Source organism: Liolophura sinensis, chromosome 5 (assembly GCF_032854445.1).
Source record: "Liolophura sinensis isolate JHLJ2023 chromosome 5, CUHK_Ljap_v2, whole genome shotgun sequence".
Taxonomy (NCBI): domain Eukaryota; kingdom Metazoa; phylum Mollusca; class Polyplacophora; order Chitonida; family Chitonidae; genus Liolophura; species Liolophura sinensis.
The window spans coordinates 14,072,078-14,094,773 of NC_088299.1; the positions used below are offsets into that span (position 1 = coordinate 14,072,078).

A 22,696-nucleotide genomic window follows, 5' to 3' on the forward strand; every position below is an offset into this window, starting at 1 on the left:
ACGTCGCAACGCGCACCATCGAATGTTTATTGTCACGAATCTTACGAACCCAATGTAGTATTTGGAAAGCAAGTTTAACAAGAAGAACGATTTAAATAAGTTGAGTGTTAATTGTTACGCATATATAGTTTCTTTTGTCAGAATTCACGCCTTTCTCGGAAAGACATTAAGTACTCAAACAATATTGGGTTTATTGCCATACACAGTATTATGCGCAATGCGATGTTATATTATTTTCTGACATGATGTGTCACTGATGAAGGTTTCTTACATAAACTATAATATTTTTGCGTATGAAAATATAAGCGTTGTCGTCACGCTGTCCACCTCACACTTCCTTCATTGCTGTGATTAACTTCAAACAGGCCTTTACTCATAACAAAGACCAGACCAGGAAGTCGTCAGTCAGTGTTAACACAATTGATCATGTGACGAACTTAAGCTATTCAGGAAATAATCACTCTGTCTCTGGGGAATGAGATTAGGTGCCCACCCCACTCCACATAACACCTAAGGTGAGAATGAGTGGCTCTTATCTTATTATCAACATCAGAGAAAGTGGAAATAAAAATAATCAGGTTACATAAAAACCGGGTGTCATTTGAGTACCGTAAATTAGTGTTTTACGCCGAGAATGTGGCTTGTTCTTGATACAGTAGAACCAATTACCTTATGAACGTCTCACCTGATGAAACATAGAACCAATTACCTTATGAACGTCTCACCTGATAAAAACAGAGATCCAATTACCTTATGAACGTCTCACCTGATAAAAACATAGAACCAATTACCTTATGAACGTCTCACCTGATAAAAACAGAGAACCAGTTACCTTATGAACGTCTCACCTGATAAAAACAGAGAACCAATTACCTTATGAACGTCTCACGTGATGAAACATAGAACCAATTACCTTATGAACGTCTCACCTGACAAAAACATAGAACCAATCACCTTATGAAAGTCTCACCTGATAAAACATAGAACCAATAACCTTATGAACGTCTCACCCGATAAAACATAGAACCGATAACCTTATGAACGTTTCACCTGATAAAAATACAGCCAATAGTCTTACAAATGTTACAGCTGATGAATCTTAGAGGTAAAAACCTTATATACGTCAATTCTGATAAAGTATGGAGCCAATAATGACATTACAAACACTGCTGATAAAGCTTTCAGGTAATAAACTACTAAAAGCCACTGTTGATAAAGCTTATAGGCAATAAGCTAATAAGCAACACTGATGATGAAACATCACTGCTGATACAGCGTAAAACCAATAACCTTAGGCTTACAAACGTCACTCCTGATACAGCGTATAGCCAGTAATCTTATAAACGCCACTATTGATAAAGAGTAGAGCCAGTAACGTTACAAACATCACTGATGATACAGCGTAAAACCAATAACCGTAGGCTTACAAACGTCACTGTTGATACAGCGTATAGCCAGTAACCTTACAAACGTAATTTCTGATACAGCGTAAAACCAGTTACCTTACAAACGTCACTGTTGATAAAGCGTAGAGCCAATAACCTTACAAACGTCAGATAAACCGTAGAGCCAGTAACCTTACAAACATCACTGCTAATACAGCGTAGCGTAGAGCTAATAACCTGAGAAACGTCACTTCTGATAAAGTATAGAGCCAATAATGAGCCAATTGTAAACCGAAACTTTAAATTTCAGCGAAGACAAAGAAACGTTAATTAATCAGACAGTCAGGCAGATCAGAAACGAATTTAACAGAACGTGAACAAAGACAATCGTCCAATCGGCAATATACCAGTTTAGCGTACTTATCAGTTACCTTAATTACTGGCTGAAATTTCATCGAACATTTATAGTTTACAGCAACATTTACAGATTCTCATTACATAATTCTGCACTTTAAGTCATTAACCTCCGTGAAAATGAAGGTGGCTGTTATAAGGGCAGTACCACGTGTCACAATTGTTACGTTTTGAAAGTCCACATTTTTATCCAGGGAAACAAAACTGACCTATTTACGTAGACACATTTTTCAATGTTATAAAGCAGTGACCACATTAAAACAGTATAAAGAATGCCATTGCACGCGGACCTATAAACCAGATAAGGGTTTCACGAGAGTGTGTTCATCAGGTTAGAGCGGATGATCTCAATCTGTGACCAGAAGCCTACAAGACGTACAACAGGCACGTTCGCATTGTGTTAAACCCAAACTGAGTTGCTTAAGGCTGCATAACGAAGGCAGACGCTCTTGTTTTCGGGTGATCACATGTTTTGACCGCCCTACCGTTTTCACCAGGTTATAGCTGGACTGATAAAGAAGAAGACTGACTAGGTATACTCATGTGTCTTGGGCTTTCTAGAGCTACAAAGTAAGACACATTTCTCAATTTAATCAGATATGATCGTCTGAAATCGAAACCGTTATATATATTTTCCCTCCGGGATTCAGCCATACCTCACTATGGGGAACAAAGGATCCAGCACGGGGAACAGCGTGGATATTTGGTCTCTAAATCAGGTGGGTCGTCCCTTTTTGTATTAACATTTAAGGGCTGAATTTATTTTGTCTTGCAAACATTGAACTGAAGCAAACTGAAGTCACGGTTCTCGGTATCAGTGAGGGGATCGATATGTTTTGTGCTTAGATTATTTGTATTAGGATTTATACTAAACGTTTGATCAATAATCAGTTAATCAATTAATCAATAATCAAGATTTTGGTGATAATTGTCGAACAAATCTAGCTTATCAAAGCAATAGTGGAGAATTTTTATTCGTACCGGGTATATACATCTTGCAAAGCCAAAGCAAATAATAATAATAAAAATAAAACAATGTTTGATTTCCCATCTGAAATGTTCGTAGGGATAGATATACGTGGTATTTTAAGATAGAATGCTATATTCGAGCATGTCCGGAGACGTTTAGGTCGATGATTACAGCAAGACTTATGTAAGAAAATATCTTTTACGATAGGAAAATTCTCCCGCTGAAGCAAGACTTGGATAAGAAATATCCTTTTTTTAGCAATGAAGCTGGACGCTTAACGCAAGACTTCTCTCGGAAAACATATTCATCCATGAGATACTTCGCGCCTTAAAATGAGACTTAGGTTAGAAAATGTTCAGGAGTATGGACTGGCTTAATTTTTAATAGCTGCCTTTTAATGTGCCTGGTATAATTGACCAATCATTTTATTTTTTTCTGGCCAAAAGTGCATTATTTTCGTACCCGGGGGAGCAATCGAATTGTTCCTGGTACAAAAAGGTTTCTTTGAGCATGGCTTTGAACTCACATGATTAAAATGCATTTAAAACGCTATTTTTTTTTATAAAACAAAGGTCATTTTCAAAGTTTAGAAATGGAAATGTGCGCTTTTTTCACGCAGTTATAAACCTGACCCATATCACACGTTTCTTACTGTTTTAATCTTCCTATATCGGAACAAATGACCAAAGTAAAGCTTTCGGTCTCATCGGATTTTTCAGAATTATTATCTGATCATATGTATCCCGACGCATACACAGAGCGGCGCATTTGAGTTACGCTTTCATATTTCATAACAGTGATAAAATTTTCTTTTCGAGTATATAGATATAATCGTTAAGTGTTGCTGAACATGCCTGAGTCCACGTAGTGAGCACGTGACATTTTGAATACTGATGCTGATACTGTATTCGTTTTCCACATTATTGCTATCTCAACAAATGCCCCGCCTGTTCGCTAATCGTTTGGGTCAAATATACTTTTTTGGTCAACGAATATACAATGTTAGGACTAACAATGTGATTGTTAACAAATTTTTATTTATATATGCGTTGACAAAATGCCATCACAGGAAGTAATAATCTTGCATCGCATTATTAATGACGGTTCTCTGTTACCACTATATATTCATATCAGGTGCTTCGAGACCCCTTGTCTCCAGTACAAAGCTGGCTGGTTGTTTTAACGACTTAGCACCATGTTGATGACTATAGTAACGGATGTGATACATCCTTGAAATGGCGGTGACACAAAAGATTGAGACATATACGACAGCTTCGTGAACTGTCGTAGGCTATGTATTTTGGCAAGGTCATGCCTTGATGCAGATTCAGATACCTACAGTCGTCATCATGACTACGTATCCTCTCCTGCCGTACGCTTTACACGATATCCTCTTCCATACGTCTCTTGGAAATGAAAATAATTATTTGTGTGAGCTTATGGAAGCGGATTTTGCAAACCTTTCGCGATATAAAGCTTACCCCGATCGATGTTGTTCACGCCTAACCGTATCAAGTACACATTGCCACGATGACTACAAATAGCAACGTGAGGCAACTCATCCTGGTCGGTGTTGTGTACGTATAGCGTATATCAATTCCGCACTACCACGATGTCTACAAGTAGCAACGTGAATCACCTTTCCCCTCTCGGTGTTGTGATATATACGTCTCGTGATATATAGCTCACATCACCACAACGAGCCCTGTCTAAACGACTAGCAATCATGATAGATTTTCATACGCTTAGCAATGTAAATTCTACGTTTTCACGATGTCTACAACTGGCAACGTGAGTCCGCTCATCCGAATCGGTGTTGTTTACGCTTAGCGATATAAAGCACACATTATCATGGTGTCTACAAGTAACAACATGTGTCCGCTTATCTCGATCGGTGTTGTACACGCTTAGCGATATAAAGCACACATTTTCACTTTCTCTGTAACACCTGAGCTCGAAAAGACATTATGATGATGTCAGATGTGTCTGTATATTTACATACAGACACATGTAAGTACATAGCATCTAAACCAGTTTTCATTCCAGTCCTCGATTCAAAATCTTCTTCGTATGACCTGTTGGCCGATAGTTTATGTCGGATTTTAGGTATTGATGCTTTGTAAAACGCAGCTGAAACTACTGACACTTTTTTTTCATAATAATAAGAAGGCGTATAGGGCGTCAGAAACCCAAATACCTCACCGGGTATGTGTGAACACCTAACAGGTTAATGTTCGAACAGGAAATAAAATAAAATACAAGAATCGTTATGTATATGATTAGAAAACCAAATACCACACGTGTTAAGTTTGATCAGAAAACCAAATACCACACTTGTTAAGTGTGATCAGAAAACCAAATACCACACTTGTTAAGTGTGATCAGAAAACCAAATACCACACTTGTTAAGTGTGATCAGAAAACCAAATACCACACTTGTTAAGTGTGATCAGAAAATCAAATACCACAAGTGTTAAGTGTGATCAGAAAACCAAATACCAAACATGTTAAGTGTGATCAGAAAACCAAATACCTCACTTGTTAAGTGTGATCAGAAAACCAAATACCACACTTGTTAAGTGTGATCAGAAAACCAAATACCACAAGTGTTAAGTGTGATCAGAAAACCAAATACCACACTTGTTAAATGTGATCAGGAACCTGACACCGTATTGACTATTTTTCATCACAAAGCCAAATCACAGCGAGATTTATTGGTATGGGACAAACAAATACCACGCTCGTTTTGCTACATTGATATAATTCACATCTCTCTACTACGTTTTATGTTTCCTGTTTGTAGTAAGTCAGTCCTTACAGTTAACTAACCGTGCATTGGAATTTGCAAGTAATTGTAGCCTTGTTACTCACAGTTTGAGCTAGGAAGTGGTGACGTCACATTGCACAGTCAACAATACCCGTCATTTTGTCGTGACTGGACATCAAACCTGTATTAGTGTTGAAGTTTGAAGTTGTGTTATGGCCGACTAAATCAGGTGATCTCGTCAACCTCTCGACATGCGTGAGACATCCGGGTTCTTAGGTGATACGTTATTTCCACATTCTTGTAATTGTTGGGGTGTGTACTTTTAGTATTTTTGCATCACGAATAATTCCTCAACCCCCACCCCACTCCCCTTGAAACTTCTTCAAAAGCATGCACTTTGAACCCCAAGGAAGGAATTGTAAGATCTAAACATTTAAATCTCGTCAAAGTACGAAACTATAAAAGACTAACTTAAAAAACTGTACAGACAAACACAAACGTGAACTTAACTCACGGCAAAAATGTCATCGATTTTGTTATTACGGGGTAGGCAGTTATAATTCCGAACCTGATTGCTTGGTTAGAATGGACGAATGTTTAAACTGTTTTTCTTGAAAACTATCTTTGTAGAAATAAAGAAGCCAGGACCAACACTGATACGGGCATGCTTATTTGATATTGCTCAGTTAATCCAATCTCTCCTTTAATGTTACGTCTGGTTCATTTTTGCACATAAAAACATCTCCAAGGCTATTGCATTAACAACCATGAATGTCATCTTTAACATACGGAATGTCATTAAAAATCCACAGAACAAATCCAGGATAAGGCGAGATCATACGAGAAGATGTTACAGGACATTAAATCCCGGGATGTCTCGTTCTCAAGGACGTGATCCTGCCTCTCTGCATGTTCTCTGCGGATTTTAATATATATGTTGATGTTGCGGTTTTATATCATTAAACCAGTTTGTTTGCTACACAAGTAAACAGCCTTACTTGCCTACGGGAGGCCTGGATTCTTACAAGCGCTCCTGCAAAGCTGGCCAAACAAAATGTGATGCACACGCGTATGTTGACGGATAATCGTGTCAGCGAGGACAAGTTTGCAGGGCGCTTCTTCACGGGGTATTTCTTGACGATCGCACTTCAGAACCTTAACATCAGCTTTTACATTGTCAGTGATTTATATAAAAACAAATGAATATAGTATTGGAAATTTGGTAAGTTTGATGAATTTGTATATAAATAGTGAAAGGGCGGGGTACAGATAGGTTTTTTAGATTCATGAGAAATTTCAACTTTTTATATACTTTCTTGGTATTTCTTTAATGCTGTTTAGTCGTTTCATTCATGGCATCTTTCAAATATGCGTACACGTACATGATTTTTAACAGAACCGCGGTATATTGCATCATATATATGGCCTATACCACTGGTCCTTTGATGCATCGACGGTGATGAAGCTATGATTAATGTACCAGTACTGTAACCTGTATACTTAGATTCAGATGATGCCAAACATTATCTGTAGGCAGTGAAGCTCAGATCATATATATATCATGTTGACCTATCGTACGGCATTGCGGTACATTACTGTGAGCATTCTGGGGACAGAATCCATTTGCGCTATCTGTTTTCACTCAAATTAACATTATGAACTTTATATTTCTATGAATTGAAATGCATATATCATGTTTGAGCATTTTTCGCCAATACAACAACATATTGTGGTAGCATCACGCAGTCTGTTTTATTTCGACAGTATATTTTCACATCTCTACCTTTAATTCAATTAGGTTTAGGGAAATCTTAACAAAAGGTAATTGGTTTAAAGCAGCTTATTACCAGCCCTGAACAGACTTCACGACTTAGCGGTCAGTAATACTGGATTTACACGGCCGCGATGGGGCAACCCACCTTTCTATACATTACAGAATATCTAACGACCCAGTGGCAAGACCAGAGGCGGAAATTTGATCTTATTTTTTTTTTATTTTCACGCCTATGTGTAAAGGTAATAAAGCGAATTTCCTCATACATAAACCGTGTAGAGATACATGCAGTCCATGTTACTGCGCCGCTTGTTTTCACTTAACACATGCACTGTTATGGAGTAGCTACCTGCTATAGCTAACACACGGAAGTCCACAAAAAGGCTGAGTTAAGTTTATACCTGTGTCTCAGCGCAGAACTTCCCTTAAGTGGTCAGTTCCTTTCCAGGTGAAAATACATGCATGTTCAGTTGAAGACAGATAAAGGTTTTTAAAAGATATAACAAGAAAATGATTTTTTTTCCATTATTTCTTTGTTTCCTTGAAAACGGTTATCTTTGTTTTACCATTCCTTTTCATGTATCCTTTAAACTGTTTTCAGCTTAACTCTTTATACCATTAGGCCAGATTAGGAACCATTCTTTCAAAGAATGAATAACTCCAAGGTACTTTGAGAATACAAACCACAACGACTATAAATCTGTACAAATTTTCGTACTCTAAATTTCTTTCATATCCGTTAATGGTGAAGCGTTTAAAAATAACTGTTCGGTGATCCCGATCCGAATCACAAGGAAGCTTGCCGAGAAAGTATAACCTACTTGGTAGAAGAACGAATGAATCAATGAATCAATGAATCATTCATTCAATCAATCAATCAATCAATCTACAAAAATCTGTCAATAAATCATTTAAAAAAATCTGTCGTTCTAAATACAAACCTTCGATCGATCCATTCTTTCTATCACACGTTTGTAAACAGTCAATGAATCAGTTGACTCTTTATGGGATTAGGCCTATAGCGTGAAACAGCAATCAAGTAAATAAGTAAATTATAATCAACTACAGTGAATAATAAAACTGTTTCTATTATAAATTGAACTGCTAACAAACATTTCAGGTGAACTATTGTGCCTCACATATTGCCAGCCTACAATTTTAATGAACTGTTTATTTCAGGTCGACTGGGGTAGTATAGGACGACATATTTCGACTGGTAACCGAACAGCTTGTAAATCGTGCTCAGTAACACTTAAGCTGTGAGACGAACTTGTCAATTTTACATTCCTTGATATAAATATGTTGTTAAGTATGGTTTTTTATGAAACTAAGCACGTGCTTGGGGCAGTTGTAATCTTCTATCGCCAAAGTGATATCCATGTTGACAACTGTTTTACATTTCCTCGTACCTCGGAGGCAGTCGTATAGCGACACCACGTGACAGGAAATCTCTCATATTTGAGATTTTATAAAGTCGAAAATTTTTCACGACAGTATAGTGCAGAAGTCAACGATGTGAAAATAACAACAGGAATCAAGTTGCCACAGGATTAAGTTTTTCAGTGGATTTTCCTGATGGCGGGGATTGAAGAGCAGTTTGTTTTCGGAAATTCAAAGATGGCCTACCGCCATTGATCATCTCGGGAAATGTCGGAAACGTACGGATTTATAACAGATATTGTTTGGTCCTTACTAGGTCGACCTGAAGTAAGCCAGAGTTTCCAGGAAGTACGTCGGTTCTTATCTATAAATCTAGTGATGATTTCTTGCATTTGGATTTACCCTATAGACCCATGTTGTTTTATGCTCAAAGATGAGACATTTCTTCAGGACTTTATCATGGACATTTTATCCTCCGTCCTCGTAAAGGACTTCACTAAGCGACATGAAGGAAAATGGCGGCTTTATGGGAATATATGCCAATATGTTTTTCCCTGGCTCATATTTCCCGAAACATTTAACCCTAGTTTATATATAGGCCTATGTGCAGAAATATTTAAACATCACTATTTAACAATGATTGATATGTGCAGAAGTAGTTAACGGAGATCTTATTTCCAGACATATTTTAAGATAGATTATTTGTGGATCGAAAACTGATGGCTTACAAATTCGGAAAAAATTTACGTTTGGTTTTACTACCACTTTAAAGGGAAAAAATGTCAAAAAAGAGAAGTATTAAATAAAGGTACAAAAATGATCGAATAGTTTAGGTCTGCATATGAACAATCTGTATGGTTATGAACTTCAAAATATTTAATGGAGTTATTTTGGGCGACGTTTGTATGCCTTAAATGACATTTTTTTGTATTTTTCTTCTCAGGAGAATGGAAGATTCCGTTATACCGGCTCAGTCCACGCCATCGACAACCCAGCGCTGGATGCAGCAGACGACATTTATCAACCGACAATCCCCGAACACCCTCACGAGAATGGTCATGCGGAGGAGAAAAGCAACGACACAAAAGTGGACGAGAACGGTTTAGACAAGCCTAACGGGATATTGAAGAATGGGAAAGTTGAAGAGAGCAAAGAATCTGGCTCTGAGGAGCAGAGTCGGGGAGAGTTTGAAAACTCTGAAACAGCAGCTGTCACGCCGCGGTCGTCTCATGCTGAGCTCAAACTGAGCGGAAGTAACTTGATGCAGGCTGATTGGGAGATCCGTCCACGCCGGCTGTCGTCAAGAAGATTCTCATGCGGCGACAAACCACCTTGGTTCGTGGAACATGAGGTCTGTATCCACGCCTTCAGCCAAAGTCTTGTTTGTTTCTGTAAATATACCTGCTCAACGTGGGTGAAAACTATAAGTTTTAATGAGGGATTTAATTATGCGTGTTTATTTTAATGATTGTCAACGCCATATTGATTTTTTTCGATCTCTTGCCAATAATCCTGAAAATGACGTTAACGCTCCCCCCTCCCCCTCTCCCAGTCAACAAGCAAAGCATAATGCATGTTGTACGAAAGACCTATGCATTTTATTGTAGAATCACTATGCATTTTAATTAATGGGTTAAAAAGCAGACTATTTTACTTACACCACTGACATACGACATGTCGTCTTGGAACTCATGAATGAATTAGGCCTGTTACACTACTGGTATGTCGTAACTCTTTTCCCCAATAATAATCATAGGTTTAATTGATTGTTACTACTATCACAACATCTGTCTTTAACATGTGTTGCCATGATAGTTTCAATCATCTTAATGTACAGTGCCTTGCTAAATCCTGTCTCGAACGCGAGTCATTTGTTTCTACAAAGTGCAATGAGCATCAAAGCAAAAATTTGTCAATAGTGCTGATGAAAAAGAATTATGATCTCTATTAACAGTTTTTAAATTTAAGTGTACAGAAATATTTGTACATGTAGACCTGGTTTATGTGCGAGGGAATGTGCCATATTGCCAGCAGAAACAAATAAATTTTTCAAGAACGAGCAATGTTATATCCGCGTAGAAGAAAACAGCATTATTTACTAAAACTTCTAAATTGTCTCGTTTAAGTGCTTTGTAAGATGTTAATTATTTCGTCGCCTTTTAAATGAAAAGAGTTATATACAATCTTAAAGGGATTTTTGTTTGATATATGAGAAAGGTTGACTTAAAAAATTTCCAGGAAGAACACAAATTGCAAATCCGTCAACTGAAACAATCTTCCGGACAATATATTCATATTATATTCACAATATATTCGTGACAATTTGCTTACTTACTGGTACACGCAATAAATTCTAAAGGCATTTTCGTGTGGTGCAATGTGCTGAATGAGAATGAACATTGAGTACAAACCGTTTATTTCGTTTCTGCAGCAAAATGACGATCCTGACATGGAAGGGGTAGATTTCTTACTTGGAAGAGCGAAAGCCTACGTGCCACCTTTTCTGGAGGAAACGCCACATGCCAAAGACGCTATTTTGTTCACAGAGGTAGCGCCTTCCAATGCCAGCATTGGTAAGTTCATGGTGTCAAGTCATAACTACAATAGCAGGTCTGACTGGTCTATATGGTCAGACCAGGGAATACCCACGTGGTATACAGCAGATAAAAGGATTATTCTTGGGAGTAGGGTAGTTTTTGGAAATGATCCGCTTGTGACAGCGCATTGGACATTTTTCTATTAGGCCTATTTTGACATTTTTGCTTACACAACACTAAAAGCATGCTGAAGACAGACAAAATGTAGTATTTTATACTAGACAACTCTAAGACAAACGTCCGAACTGTTTCACCATTTAGATTTTGTTTGTCAATCTCGTCATGCAACCTGATTGTGGGGTTTTCTACTGATTTAATACAATGCCCAGAACAAACGACGACTTTATATACAGGTACCTCGACAGTTGAAAGCTTTAAACTGATGAGTGATGTATTTTACTTCTATACATTAATTTGCACTTTTACAGACGACCTTGCAGACGAAGAGTGGAAGTTTCCCATCGACCACTTTTCGTCCAAGAAGAAAGGGAACAGCAAAAAGCTCAAAGCCCCAAAACGTATCAAGTATGTTCATTGTGATACTGGTGCACTAAATAAGAATAACGTGCAATGTTTAGACTTTCTCTAGTCATGTAACCACAAATTTTTCGGAGTATCAACCAGAAATAAAAATAAATTGGATTAAGCATGTTGTTCTACATAGTACCCTCGGCATTACGTTTCAGTGAGGCACAAACGTTAGTACTTTGCCAGAAAGATGCACCGCAGTGGTACGATCGAAGTAATGTTGAAAGTTACTTCACACGTCAATCAGTCAACCAACTATTGTTTGAACGGCATTATCAGCATGTCTGTTCTTCCATGGCAGGTCCTACTACAAGGCCCAGGATGAGCTTATCACGTCGTTTGAGGACGTCCATCTTGACCTTGACGACGCAATGGAGAACGCAGATGACAAATTGCGACTCCAAAGGCGGGTGAATCTTTTGGCCAAGATCACTTTGGCCGTCAATGTGGTGAGTACACGGATGATTTTTTGCACATATATAATGTAGAAATAATATATCTAGTAGAAAAAGTGGTATTAAACACTGTGGAATAACACACCTAATGCTTTAATTGTGCTGTCCCATATCGTGCTCTGGCCGACCCTGAAAGCTCTGCTGGTAGAGCGTCCCCTTCTGGAGCGGTATATCCAGGGTCAATCCTGAGTCGGGTCACACCCAAAAACCTTACAAGCGGAAATTGTAACTTCTTCGATTGGTGTTCAGCATTAAGGGGATAGTGCAACAGCTCGTTGGCCCGTATCAGTAAAATGTCTCGGGCGGGGCCAGACTTCGGTAAGTCGTCTCAGTGAAGCAGCACTAGATAAGAGAGCGGTAGAAATCTGTCCTGCAACAAGGAGGCACATTACATATACTCTAAGGACTCCTTCGTTGTCATATGACTGAACGACGTTTAACCCCAAGCAGCCACTCAGTCACTCACTCCTATCACGTTTTTGTTTCGCCACGTAAATCAATCAATTTCGTCCCAAGAACATAAGCTAAGGCCCACTTTCGGGCGGTTGCTTGAGGCTAAAATCACTGAAAGTACCACGATACACATGTTATCATTCTGTGCTACTGCGCTTGATATTTAGGGGTTTGTCTACGTGGGGACATAGTTATCAAACGTCTTAAGTCCGAAAATAACTGTATTTATGTGTCTGATGGCTAATTTGATAATTGGTGTGGCGATTTGTGACATTACCAATTCAGATAAATGATATTACAAAGTTGGGGTTATCCACTTATAGGTCATATCCTTATGGGTGAATTAGCTTAACACGATGGATGTCGGACTTTCAGGTATAGAAATGTGTGGTTGGCGCAAAACATATATGGTCTTCATTTCGTGAAGACTGACAAATTTTGTCATCTATTAATATAACCTTTTGTCTCAGAATAACTTTGTTCACAACCGTATGTACATGCATGATTAACCTGAACAAAACAAATGGAAACTGAACGATCTACTTATTCAGTTAATTATTGCTTCATTGGGGCCTCCGTGGCCGAGGGGGTTAACACTCCAGCGCGGCATAATGATCCAGAAGCCTCCCGGCAATGCGGTCGCTGTGAATTCAAGTCCAGCTCATGCTGGCTTCCTCTCAGGTCATGCTTGGGAAGATCTGCACAAACCAGGCGATGGTTGTGGGTTTCCCCTTGCTGTGTCCGGTTTCCTCCTACCATAATGCTGGCCGTCTTCGTATAAGTGAAATATTCTTGACTACATCGTAAACATGTAGAGACACGTAAACAAAGTCATCTAATAATTAACTACCGTATACATTTTTTCAAACATATGAACAAGTCAGATTAAATGAAATTTAATGTAACGATACTTCAAGTTGCCTATTCTACCTATGGCTGATGCCTTACAAACATGACTGAGTATAGGTATAAACTCACGTGTATGTTTTTAAAAGACGGAGTTTTTTAAAACCCTACGCTCATACAGCTGTGGTCCTGGATTATAGCAATAACTCGTTGGTTAAGCTCGATAACATGGTGTTGCTTGTTGACTTTCTCTATCCTGACTTTGAGCGTCGGTATCTCGGTAAGAAGCGTCGCAAAGATTAAAAAAAAACATACTTTTTAAACATTGTGTGGGATACTGTATCGATAGATATACACATTAGATTTAGTGTTGTATTTTCTTGTAATTATTTATGTACTGGTAGGTGTTTAATTAGGTGTATGAGTGACGTACTCACTCATACAGTGGTGGCCAGTGGTGGAAACCGGAGTAACGGAGTGTACCACCGCCACTAGGCTGGTATATAAACTCCTGATTAGGTTAAAAACAGCAATCTAGTTATTGCGAGAGCTGGATTCGAACCTTCAACCTTATTGTCCAGGGGGTGATCACATTAGATGCCTTATGAACGTTTCAGTCGTTAGTATCAATTCAGTAAATATACTCATGTATTCAGGGCAAAGAAAGGTAAGACAACGAACATACCTGTATGAACAACCCTGTGCCAGTTGGCAACGTTTCAGCTGTATATTGCTGACGTCAGATATTTTCCCTTCCTAAATTTATGAATCGTACACTAAAATCAGTATTAACTAAAGTCTTTTTTCAGACAGAAAAAAGTTACTCAAGTGTCATATAAAGAGACAAAGTTGCAAAATAAACGTTGGGTATAGCAGTTGATGAAGAAAGGTCATGAGACACATGTATAGCCAGGTTTTGATGCCACCATTCAAATTCTGTTCTTATCCAAATGGAACCCTTGAATCAGGATGTTTATCTGGTATCTGGCAATGAGTTGTTGCATTACTCCAGGCACTTCGGTTTTCCTCTAGACGGTTAAAATTGAGGATGGCGTTTAATTATCAATCAAAATCAGTAAATCAGAACAGAAAATAACGGTTTGTAATTCTATAGATAACTTTATTGTTACGTTTACTCAACTTTAATTTTAAATCATGAGTAATTGCTTCACCTAGGCTGATAACTGAAAACCCAGGCAAAATTTAACACTTCATTTGATTATAGTCATTATATTTAGTTCTGGTGCTTCAGGCTTGTAATATGACACCTTGACCTAAATATAAATTTGTCTGTAATTTTTTGATCACTGGGGGATATCTCCAAATAAACTATTATCATCTTTTGTTAACGGGATGACACCAACAAACGGTACGCTTAGAAACATTATATTGTGGAGAATAGACAAGAATCCGCAAATATTTTCAGCTCTCTAGTGAACCGGTTTAACGTTGCGGCAGAGAGAATAACAAAACGTGATCTCTCGAGTTGTTTGCGTGGTTTGTAATACCGTTAGGAGCACGTTCGCTCACTTCCGCAAGACGTTTGGCGCAGACAAGTGGATGTCAAAGACAAGAAAAGCGATGACGTCATGAATACTTGTTACTTAACAGTATCACGTGACTTTGATCCGTTTGTGTTTTCTTTTCACAAAGGACTGTGCCGGGTAAAAATAGTCCCCAAAAGAACAATTGCGAATGTGCTAGAATGTATGTTTGATTTCAGCCAGAATTTGCTAACAGAAGTTTGAAAAGATAACCCGATACAAATGTACCGAGACACAGTTCATGAGCTCAGCAAGCAATAAGAGACAACAAGATTGTGGTTATGTTACATTTTAGAGTATTATAAAGGTTTATAGCATTGTGAGCAGTTGACGTAGAATTTCGATGAAACTATTTTCAAGTGTAAATTTTACTTAATAACCTAACGGAACTCTTTCTTAAAAACAAATAGTTCTCCTACAATTTTTCAGATTTTCGTTACATATCGACACAGGCGGTAAATGAAATGTATTTATTAAGCCAAATCTCAGTGCTCAAAAAGTTCATCCCACGTTGTGTGATCAACAGCTAACCACTCATGTTTCGTACAGCCACTCTGGTTTCCGGCAGCAGTTCCGATTTTCGGCAGCCACCTCGGTTTCCTCCACCCTTGAACCTAATTGCCGATGTTAAGGTGAAAAATTTCTTTGATTAAGCACTAATCAAATGAACAGATTATGATCCTTTTTTTTGGAGAATGAATAATTATGGCTTAACGCCACTTGTTTTTGGATATGGGAATTGAGGATATTTTGCAAAATCTCACTGCTCAAAAAGTTTATCTTTTATGGTGAAAAAGAAAATGATATGATTTTGAAACTGCGTCATTACACGTTGTGCGAGCAGTTAAAAGTTTTATTGTATTCATATTTGAAGGAAACAGACAAAATGGCGGACAAATTCTGCGGTTCATTTGTCTTCTATCAGTAGCTGGCACTGACGGGTCATATTGCCATTCGCACATATAGTCTGTACATAACTCATCAGCGGACAAAAGAAGGCCATCGTTTTCCTGAATGTCAGTCTCACAGTGGACATTGTCCAAATCCGACCACAACTGTGTGTCACCTTGACCTACAAACATCGGCCACTGCTGTACCTCCCCCTTACTCCTCCCACATTCACATCCTGATTCCTTATAAGCAGGTCTGTACATGTAAGTCAAGGTGTAGGTCATCAACTGGTGTCAATGAATGTTCTTGTATTGCTTTATTCGATGAGGATTATGCTGAAAACGTAATAGAAAGTTCTATGTTTTGCGCTCAGAAACATTTGTTGTATTACAAGAATAGCTGAATCGCCGATTAAACAAAGCCATTATTAACTCTCACATACCATTTGCAAATAACGGAAAGATTTCCCCAAAACATTATCTGTATTATCCAGTTACAGTAGTATTTACTGGGTTATCCGCTGCAAAACACTTCAGTAAACTTTACGATGGAAGTCCATCTTTGGGGCTTTATTTCCATCTACATTAGCTACTGTGAGTTTAATATAAGCCATTTTCTTCAGGTGAAATAATAATTGTCATCTGGGAAAACAGAAGAACAGCATTGTTTCTCAGTGAGATATTCATACGCAGACAAAACTGTACGCAGTTAAACCGTTAATAACAGTTTCACAACTTTCTGAAACATACATACATACTCTCAATACATCACAAACGTTTCATTGTTGTACCTTGGGTTCTCATGTCACCCTACATTTGACGGCTGTGGGATTCTGTTGAAAAAGCAAAAAAACTTTTCACTGAAGTTTTAATTTAAAGAGGTTCAAGAGACAATGAGGCTCTTGTTAATATGTCTGGTCAGAGAACACCCAATCATTTGAGGTAAGTGTCTTTTTTGCCACGTGTCAGTTATATGGCAATATTCACACACTTATACCAATCCATTTTCTCGCAAAATCACGTTTAGTAGGTCACTAGGCCGAACCGAACAATGGCGGACAGTCTTTTCCGGAAGTCACGTTGATGGCTGCACGTTCTTGGGTTTAATTTACCTAGATATCTTAAGGAAGGCTGAGTGATTTGTACTGTTATTCTGTTATAAACTGTCATAAATATCCATCCAATGATATGAATAACTACAATTCTTTTCTTCGATAGTTTAGATTGTATATTATTCACGGGTCTAAATAATGGCGGAAAGGGTTCTTCTCTTATCAGTTATATCGGAGGTTATAATATTCGTCAAGCTATTATACTTTTAATTAGAAGTTCATGCAACCATATATTAAATTATAATGGCCTAATCTTCATGCTAAACGTGTGCATCGACCCAATTAATGAATGGATCAGTTATTTTCATCAGTGTATTCGATCTATGTTTGAAATAAAACAATGTAGGCGTAATTGTTGTAGCGCTTAATATCAGTCAAGTCAGTTTATTTGATTGAAGTGTAACGCCCTAATCAAGAATCTGTCACTGTTATAACACTACAGCAGTCAGGTCTGTGGCCAGTCAACCTGACAGAGCCAGTTGGAAAGCATTCCCCACACGCATTAACCTGACAAACCTTTTGGCTTAGGATGTCAACGAGCACTGGATTCGAACATGCGACCTCTCTGGCTAAGGTCTAGGGAATTTCCCGCAGAAGTCATTCAGCCAGCGTGGGACATTTTGTCTTGAAACGTATCGACTGCATTGAGGGAGATAATTTTAATTGTGCATTCTATGTTCACAAGCGTTTAGCTTTAAAAAAATCGTTTTTTTTTTTTCATGGTGTCCAGAATCTCTAGCGCTCTGTTTCATAATTGAGTGGGACCGCTTCGTGTTCTGTTGGTTAGAGCCTCCAGCCTCAAAGTCAGGAGACTCGGGATTAACCCCGGGTCGGCTCATACCAAGGATTTTAAAGATTGTTCTTGTTACTACTTCGCTTGGCGCTCAGCGCTGAGAAGTTAGAGCAAGGAAACATGACTAGTTGGATGCTTCAGTATAATGTGACTGGGTGGGGGGTGTCATGCTTAGTGTCTTCGGCATGATACTTCAGTGAGGGCAGCACTCGCCCTGCCACAAGAAGACACAGTATGTGTACACACACTCCTCGTCGTCACATGACAGAAAAATTGTTAAGTGTGACGTTAAACGCCAATCATCCATTTATGCATTCATTCATTCATTTATAATGGTGCATAATTTCGCTTAACGCGATTCTAGGGTCTGCATCAAGTTGAATAATATAGCCACGTTGGATATACAAACAACTGCTCTCAAAGGGCAATATTTAAATGTATATTTTGGTTAAATGACAACAGCATTGTGTCTGATTTCGATACTGATGAAATGTACGCGTGTTTTAGAACATCCCATGCCTCTTTGCTAACTAAAAACTGTTGACAGCATCTATTTACATGATTTCGTCCTGATTTATTTATATACCTTAGTTATTTTATAGTGTATCTTTGACGTTCTTGTAAAAATTTGCTCTTGCGCTTATTAAGCTGGAACGGTCTTTATGACTGACGATTGGTTTGTTCGTTTTGTTTGATAGGTGTTTTTCTCAAGAATATTTCACTTATACGACGTCGGCCAGCATTATGGTGGGAAAAAACCGGACAGAGCCTGGGGCAAACACACGACCATCCGCAGGCTGCTGGAAAACCTTCCTACTTACGGCCGGAGAGGAAGCCAGCATGAGCGACCGCATTAGTGGGAGGCTCCTGGGTCGTGGCGCCACGCTGGCGTGCTAAACCCCTTGTCACCGTGGCCGCGACTCACAAATGGTATACGGAAGCGGGTTTAGAGTCAATCTGTTTACAACGCTGTATACATCAGCGTGATACACAGTTTTCAAGGAATGACTAGTCCACACTGCGCTCATCTTACCACCTTGTTGTTTACAGATGCTTCTGATTGCTAAGAGCGTGGCCGTGGCTCTATCAGGCTCAATCTCTATCATCTCCAGTCTCCTTGACAGTGCCATGGACCTTGTATCTGGGGCAGTCATCTGGTGGACCTCCCGGGCCGTTCGCAAGAGGAACCCATACTCATACCCTCAAGGTCAGGCCCTGCATGGTACCGAGTTTTCAAAAGTGAACTAACCTGTCTAATTCTTATGAAAAACTTAAAATGTAATACCCGGCTTAACTCGGTATATGATTTTGATCAACAGGACACAGAGGTTTATTCTACAACGTGAGCTGAGATGTCAGATACAGTGTATGTTTGACAACACTGGCTGTGCATTTAGTCACTACACTTCTACATTAATCTAATTTTAAGTATTACGGCGTAAAGCTCGTTACTGGTTGTTTCGCGTTACACAAATAAAATGGTAAGGAGATAAAGCACGTTCTTTTTTAATCTTCTGTAGAGTTCCGTTTGGGTTTAAAGATAACACCTGAATTTACATTATATCACTTGATGCTCCCTTGCGAAGGCTAGCGTTAAAAACTCCAACGACATTTTGTATCGTTAAATACCACCAGCATTTCCACAAAATATGAGAGATTCCCATAAAGCTTTGAAAATTTTTGGGAATTTTCGATGGTTTCACATTTCCATGAACTATCAATTGTAGGTCGTACTCGTCTGGAACCTGTAGGAATCATTATCCTGGCGGTGGTGATGGCGGTAGCATCTCTGCAGATTATCAAGGAATCCGTGACTAAGATGATCTCGTTGGCGGGAGGCGCGGATTCATTGCCAAACATGGACATTGCCACGATCGCTATTGCTCTGTCAACCGTGGGTTAGTCTAGTTTGCATAGATATTTCTACACATATTATATATATTTGGTTTTCGCCCGGATTACATGAATTAAATACGGATGTTTCTATAAGAGCTGCTAGAGTGTATCATAAGTTACCTGTGACAGAATTAAAAGGAGCTGTAAAGAAACAGAAATAACATAAAGGCATGTTACTTTACATGAACGACAGTTGCACCTTTTCCTAATGATTTATTTCGACACTTACGAATGCGTTCTTTCCTAAAAATTCGTCAAGACACATACAGCCTGAAGACCTATGATTTACCTTTCGATGCGAGTTCATAACTGGTAAGAACGATCACTTCAAATCCAGTGTGAAGTGACAGATCTTCCAGCTATATCCCTTATCCTCTACTGGCAAAATCACATGATCTCGCGTGATTTCCGTGGAAGTGTAATACCGCTTATCGTATCGATGAGCTATTTTGGATGTAGAACTTTAAGTTATGCCATGTTCAAATTTGAAACACCTCTTTTTGCTGAGATGTCGTGGTCATATATTTCATATTGAAACTAATTCATAATTACATACAATCTCAAAAAGAAAAACAAATGCGGATAAGCTTGCCCAGATGAAAGTAATTCCAGGATTGGTCAAAAATCAACATCTGGATTTTCTGTAAACATATAATACCCACCTTTGTCCGTCAGGCGCAGTTTCGAATCCTACTCTTGTTTGCTCAACGGCATCTATAAGTCATTAATAAATAAATTATAACATTTCAATCATTGTATTTCTGTTCTGTTGTCGCCAGTGGTCAAGTTTATCCTGTACATGGTTTGTCGTAAAGTGGACAGTCCTAGCATACAAGCTTTAGCTCTGGATCACAGAAACGATGTTCTCTCTAACACCATCGCCCTGATTTTCGGTTATATAGGTAGGTATATAACCATACCTAGAGTATAAATTGTACTTATATGTCCTTAAGTAGTGACCTTAGGTGAAATTTTCCCTGGTCCTTTTTCTCAAAGTGGTCGTCTATTTGATTGTAACCATCATGACTGGGTTGGATACACGACATGCTGTCACGATATAGTTACAATAGACATATTTACAATATGCACAGTTACAACAGACATAGTTACAACAGACATAGCGGTTTCCCCCCACCATAATGATGCCCGCCGTCAGGAACAGCTGGGCAGAACAACAAATACTTAAATCTTTTTTTGCTATAATTAGGTGTCTACGGTATTATTCGTCAAAATAGAACCAAGCCTTAAAAAAGCCAACAAAAGAAAAGTGTAACCGTCGGTTTCTGCATGTGAGTGAAGGCAGTCGTGTCAGTATCCAGTTTTAATTAACCTAGCATCTTTGGTGATCCATTTGATAGGTATATGAACTACTGTGAGTGTGTTTTCAACGTATTTTAATTTGTAATCATCTAACCGTTTTGATAAACAGGTTCCGCTGAACTTCGAGAAAAGTCGGGGATTCTGCAGTTAGCGCACCTTGACCCCATTGGTGCCATTTTAATTTCCCTCTACATTATCATTAACTGGGGTAATACGGCTTATGGTAAGTTTGATATTTCTCAGTTGGTTTAAGGTACACAATATAGGATATATTAAACCAATTTGTCGTTACGTATCTCTTGATGTTGGTCCCTGAGCTAGTCCGCTCCACAGCGTGTGTATTTTATCGTTCTGTCATGAAATATTTAATACAAAACCAATTTAGCTTTTTGTATTTTTGGCTACGTCGACTAGTTCTATGTTGAAGACGGCGTTGCTGTTGTTGTTCTTGTTTTTTTTAGAGATTTCTTCTATTTCTTGAGCCTGTGATGAGCTTTTGAAATGAGCATGCGTCGCAGCATGTGATCCCATGTCAGTCTTTCCTTTTTTGTTTCTGGGGGCCTCCGTGGCTCAGTTGGTTAGAGCACTAGCGCAGCGTATTGATCCATAAGCCTTTCACCTTTGCGGTCGCTGTGAATTCAAGTCCACCTCATGCTCCGGCCATAAGTGGGAAGGTCTGCAGCAACCAAGGGATGGTTGTGGGTTTCCCCCGGGCTGTGCCCGGTTTCCTCCCACCATAATGCTGGTCACCGTTGTATAAGTGAAATATTCTTGAGTACGGCGTAAAACACCTATCAGATAAATAAATAAATCTTCTTGTGTCTCGTTGCAGATCAAATCAAGATGTTAACGGGTTACACGGCCTCTCCGGAGTTTCTGAGTAAGATTACCTGGATCTGCATGAATCATCACCCCAAGATAAAACAGGTGGAAACCGTACGAGCTTTCCACTTCGGCAACAACTTTCTGGTCGAGGTTGATGTGGTACTTCCGGAAAAACTGACCCTGAAGAAGGCGCATGACATTGGCGAACCACTGCAACAAAAACTGGAACGCTTACCGGATGTGGAGAGAGCCTTCGTTCACCTCGATTACGAAGTGGGTCATCACCCACACCTAGAGCATAAGATCGTCTGATCGATGTTCTCGTATTCTCGCGTGAGATGTTTCTCGTGTTCCTGGCCTATAGTAATTAACACATGGCTTTAGGAGACAGTACAAATACCTTACAGGGCCATTGCTTTTGAGGTCATAATTGTTCAGTGATTTTGAATTTTTCTTTCTTTTTAAGTTGACATCCTCCCGAACTTTACAAAACATAAAAAGCATTTCTGTACAGTGACGGTAAATATAACCCCTTCACCCTGTTGGACAACCCCTGATAACCAGCCTTTCCCTTTTCACAGGGTGGCATGTGGTTTTGATCCATTCTACTCCGAGGCTTCTTGTTGAATTCCAACTGTCTTAAGATTCTTTAACTGGTCAAGATCAAGGGGCATAACTGTTGTTTCCCTCCGAAATTTGGGGTCGTCTTTCGGAACGCCTAATACGTCCACCACACTTGCCTTTATC

At 38.9% G+C, this 22,696-nt stretch overlaps 1 protein-coding gene across 1 annotated transcript; it reads left to right on the top strand.

The window, feature by feature from the left end:
• Nucleotides 1-2,461: 2,461 nt before the first annotated feature.
• On the top strand, nt 2,462-22,261 carry LOC135465484 (uncharacterized). The gene is made up of 10 exons (XM_064742725.1): nt 2,462-2,518; nt 9,634-10,041; nt 11,122-11,263; nt 11,716-11,812; nt 12,117-12,264; nt 18,959-19,115; nt 19,636-19,806; nt 20,584-20,706; nt 21,234-21,347; nt 21,957-22,261. Exons 1-10 carry the CDS (start codon nt 2,462-2,464, stop codon nt 22,259-22,261), a joined length of 1,722 nt encoding a protein of 573 aa, XP_064598795.1.
• Nucleotides 22,262-22,696: the final 435 nt, after the last annotated feature.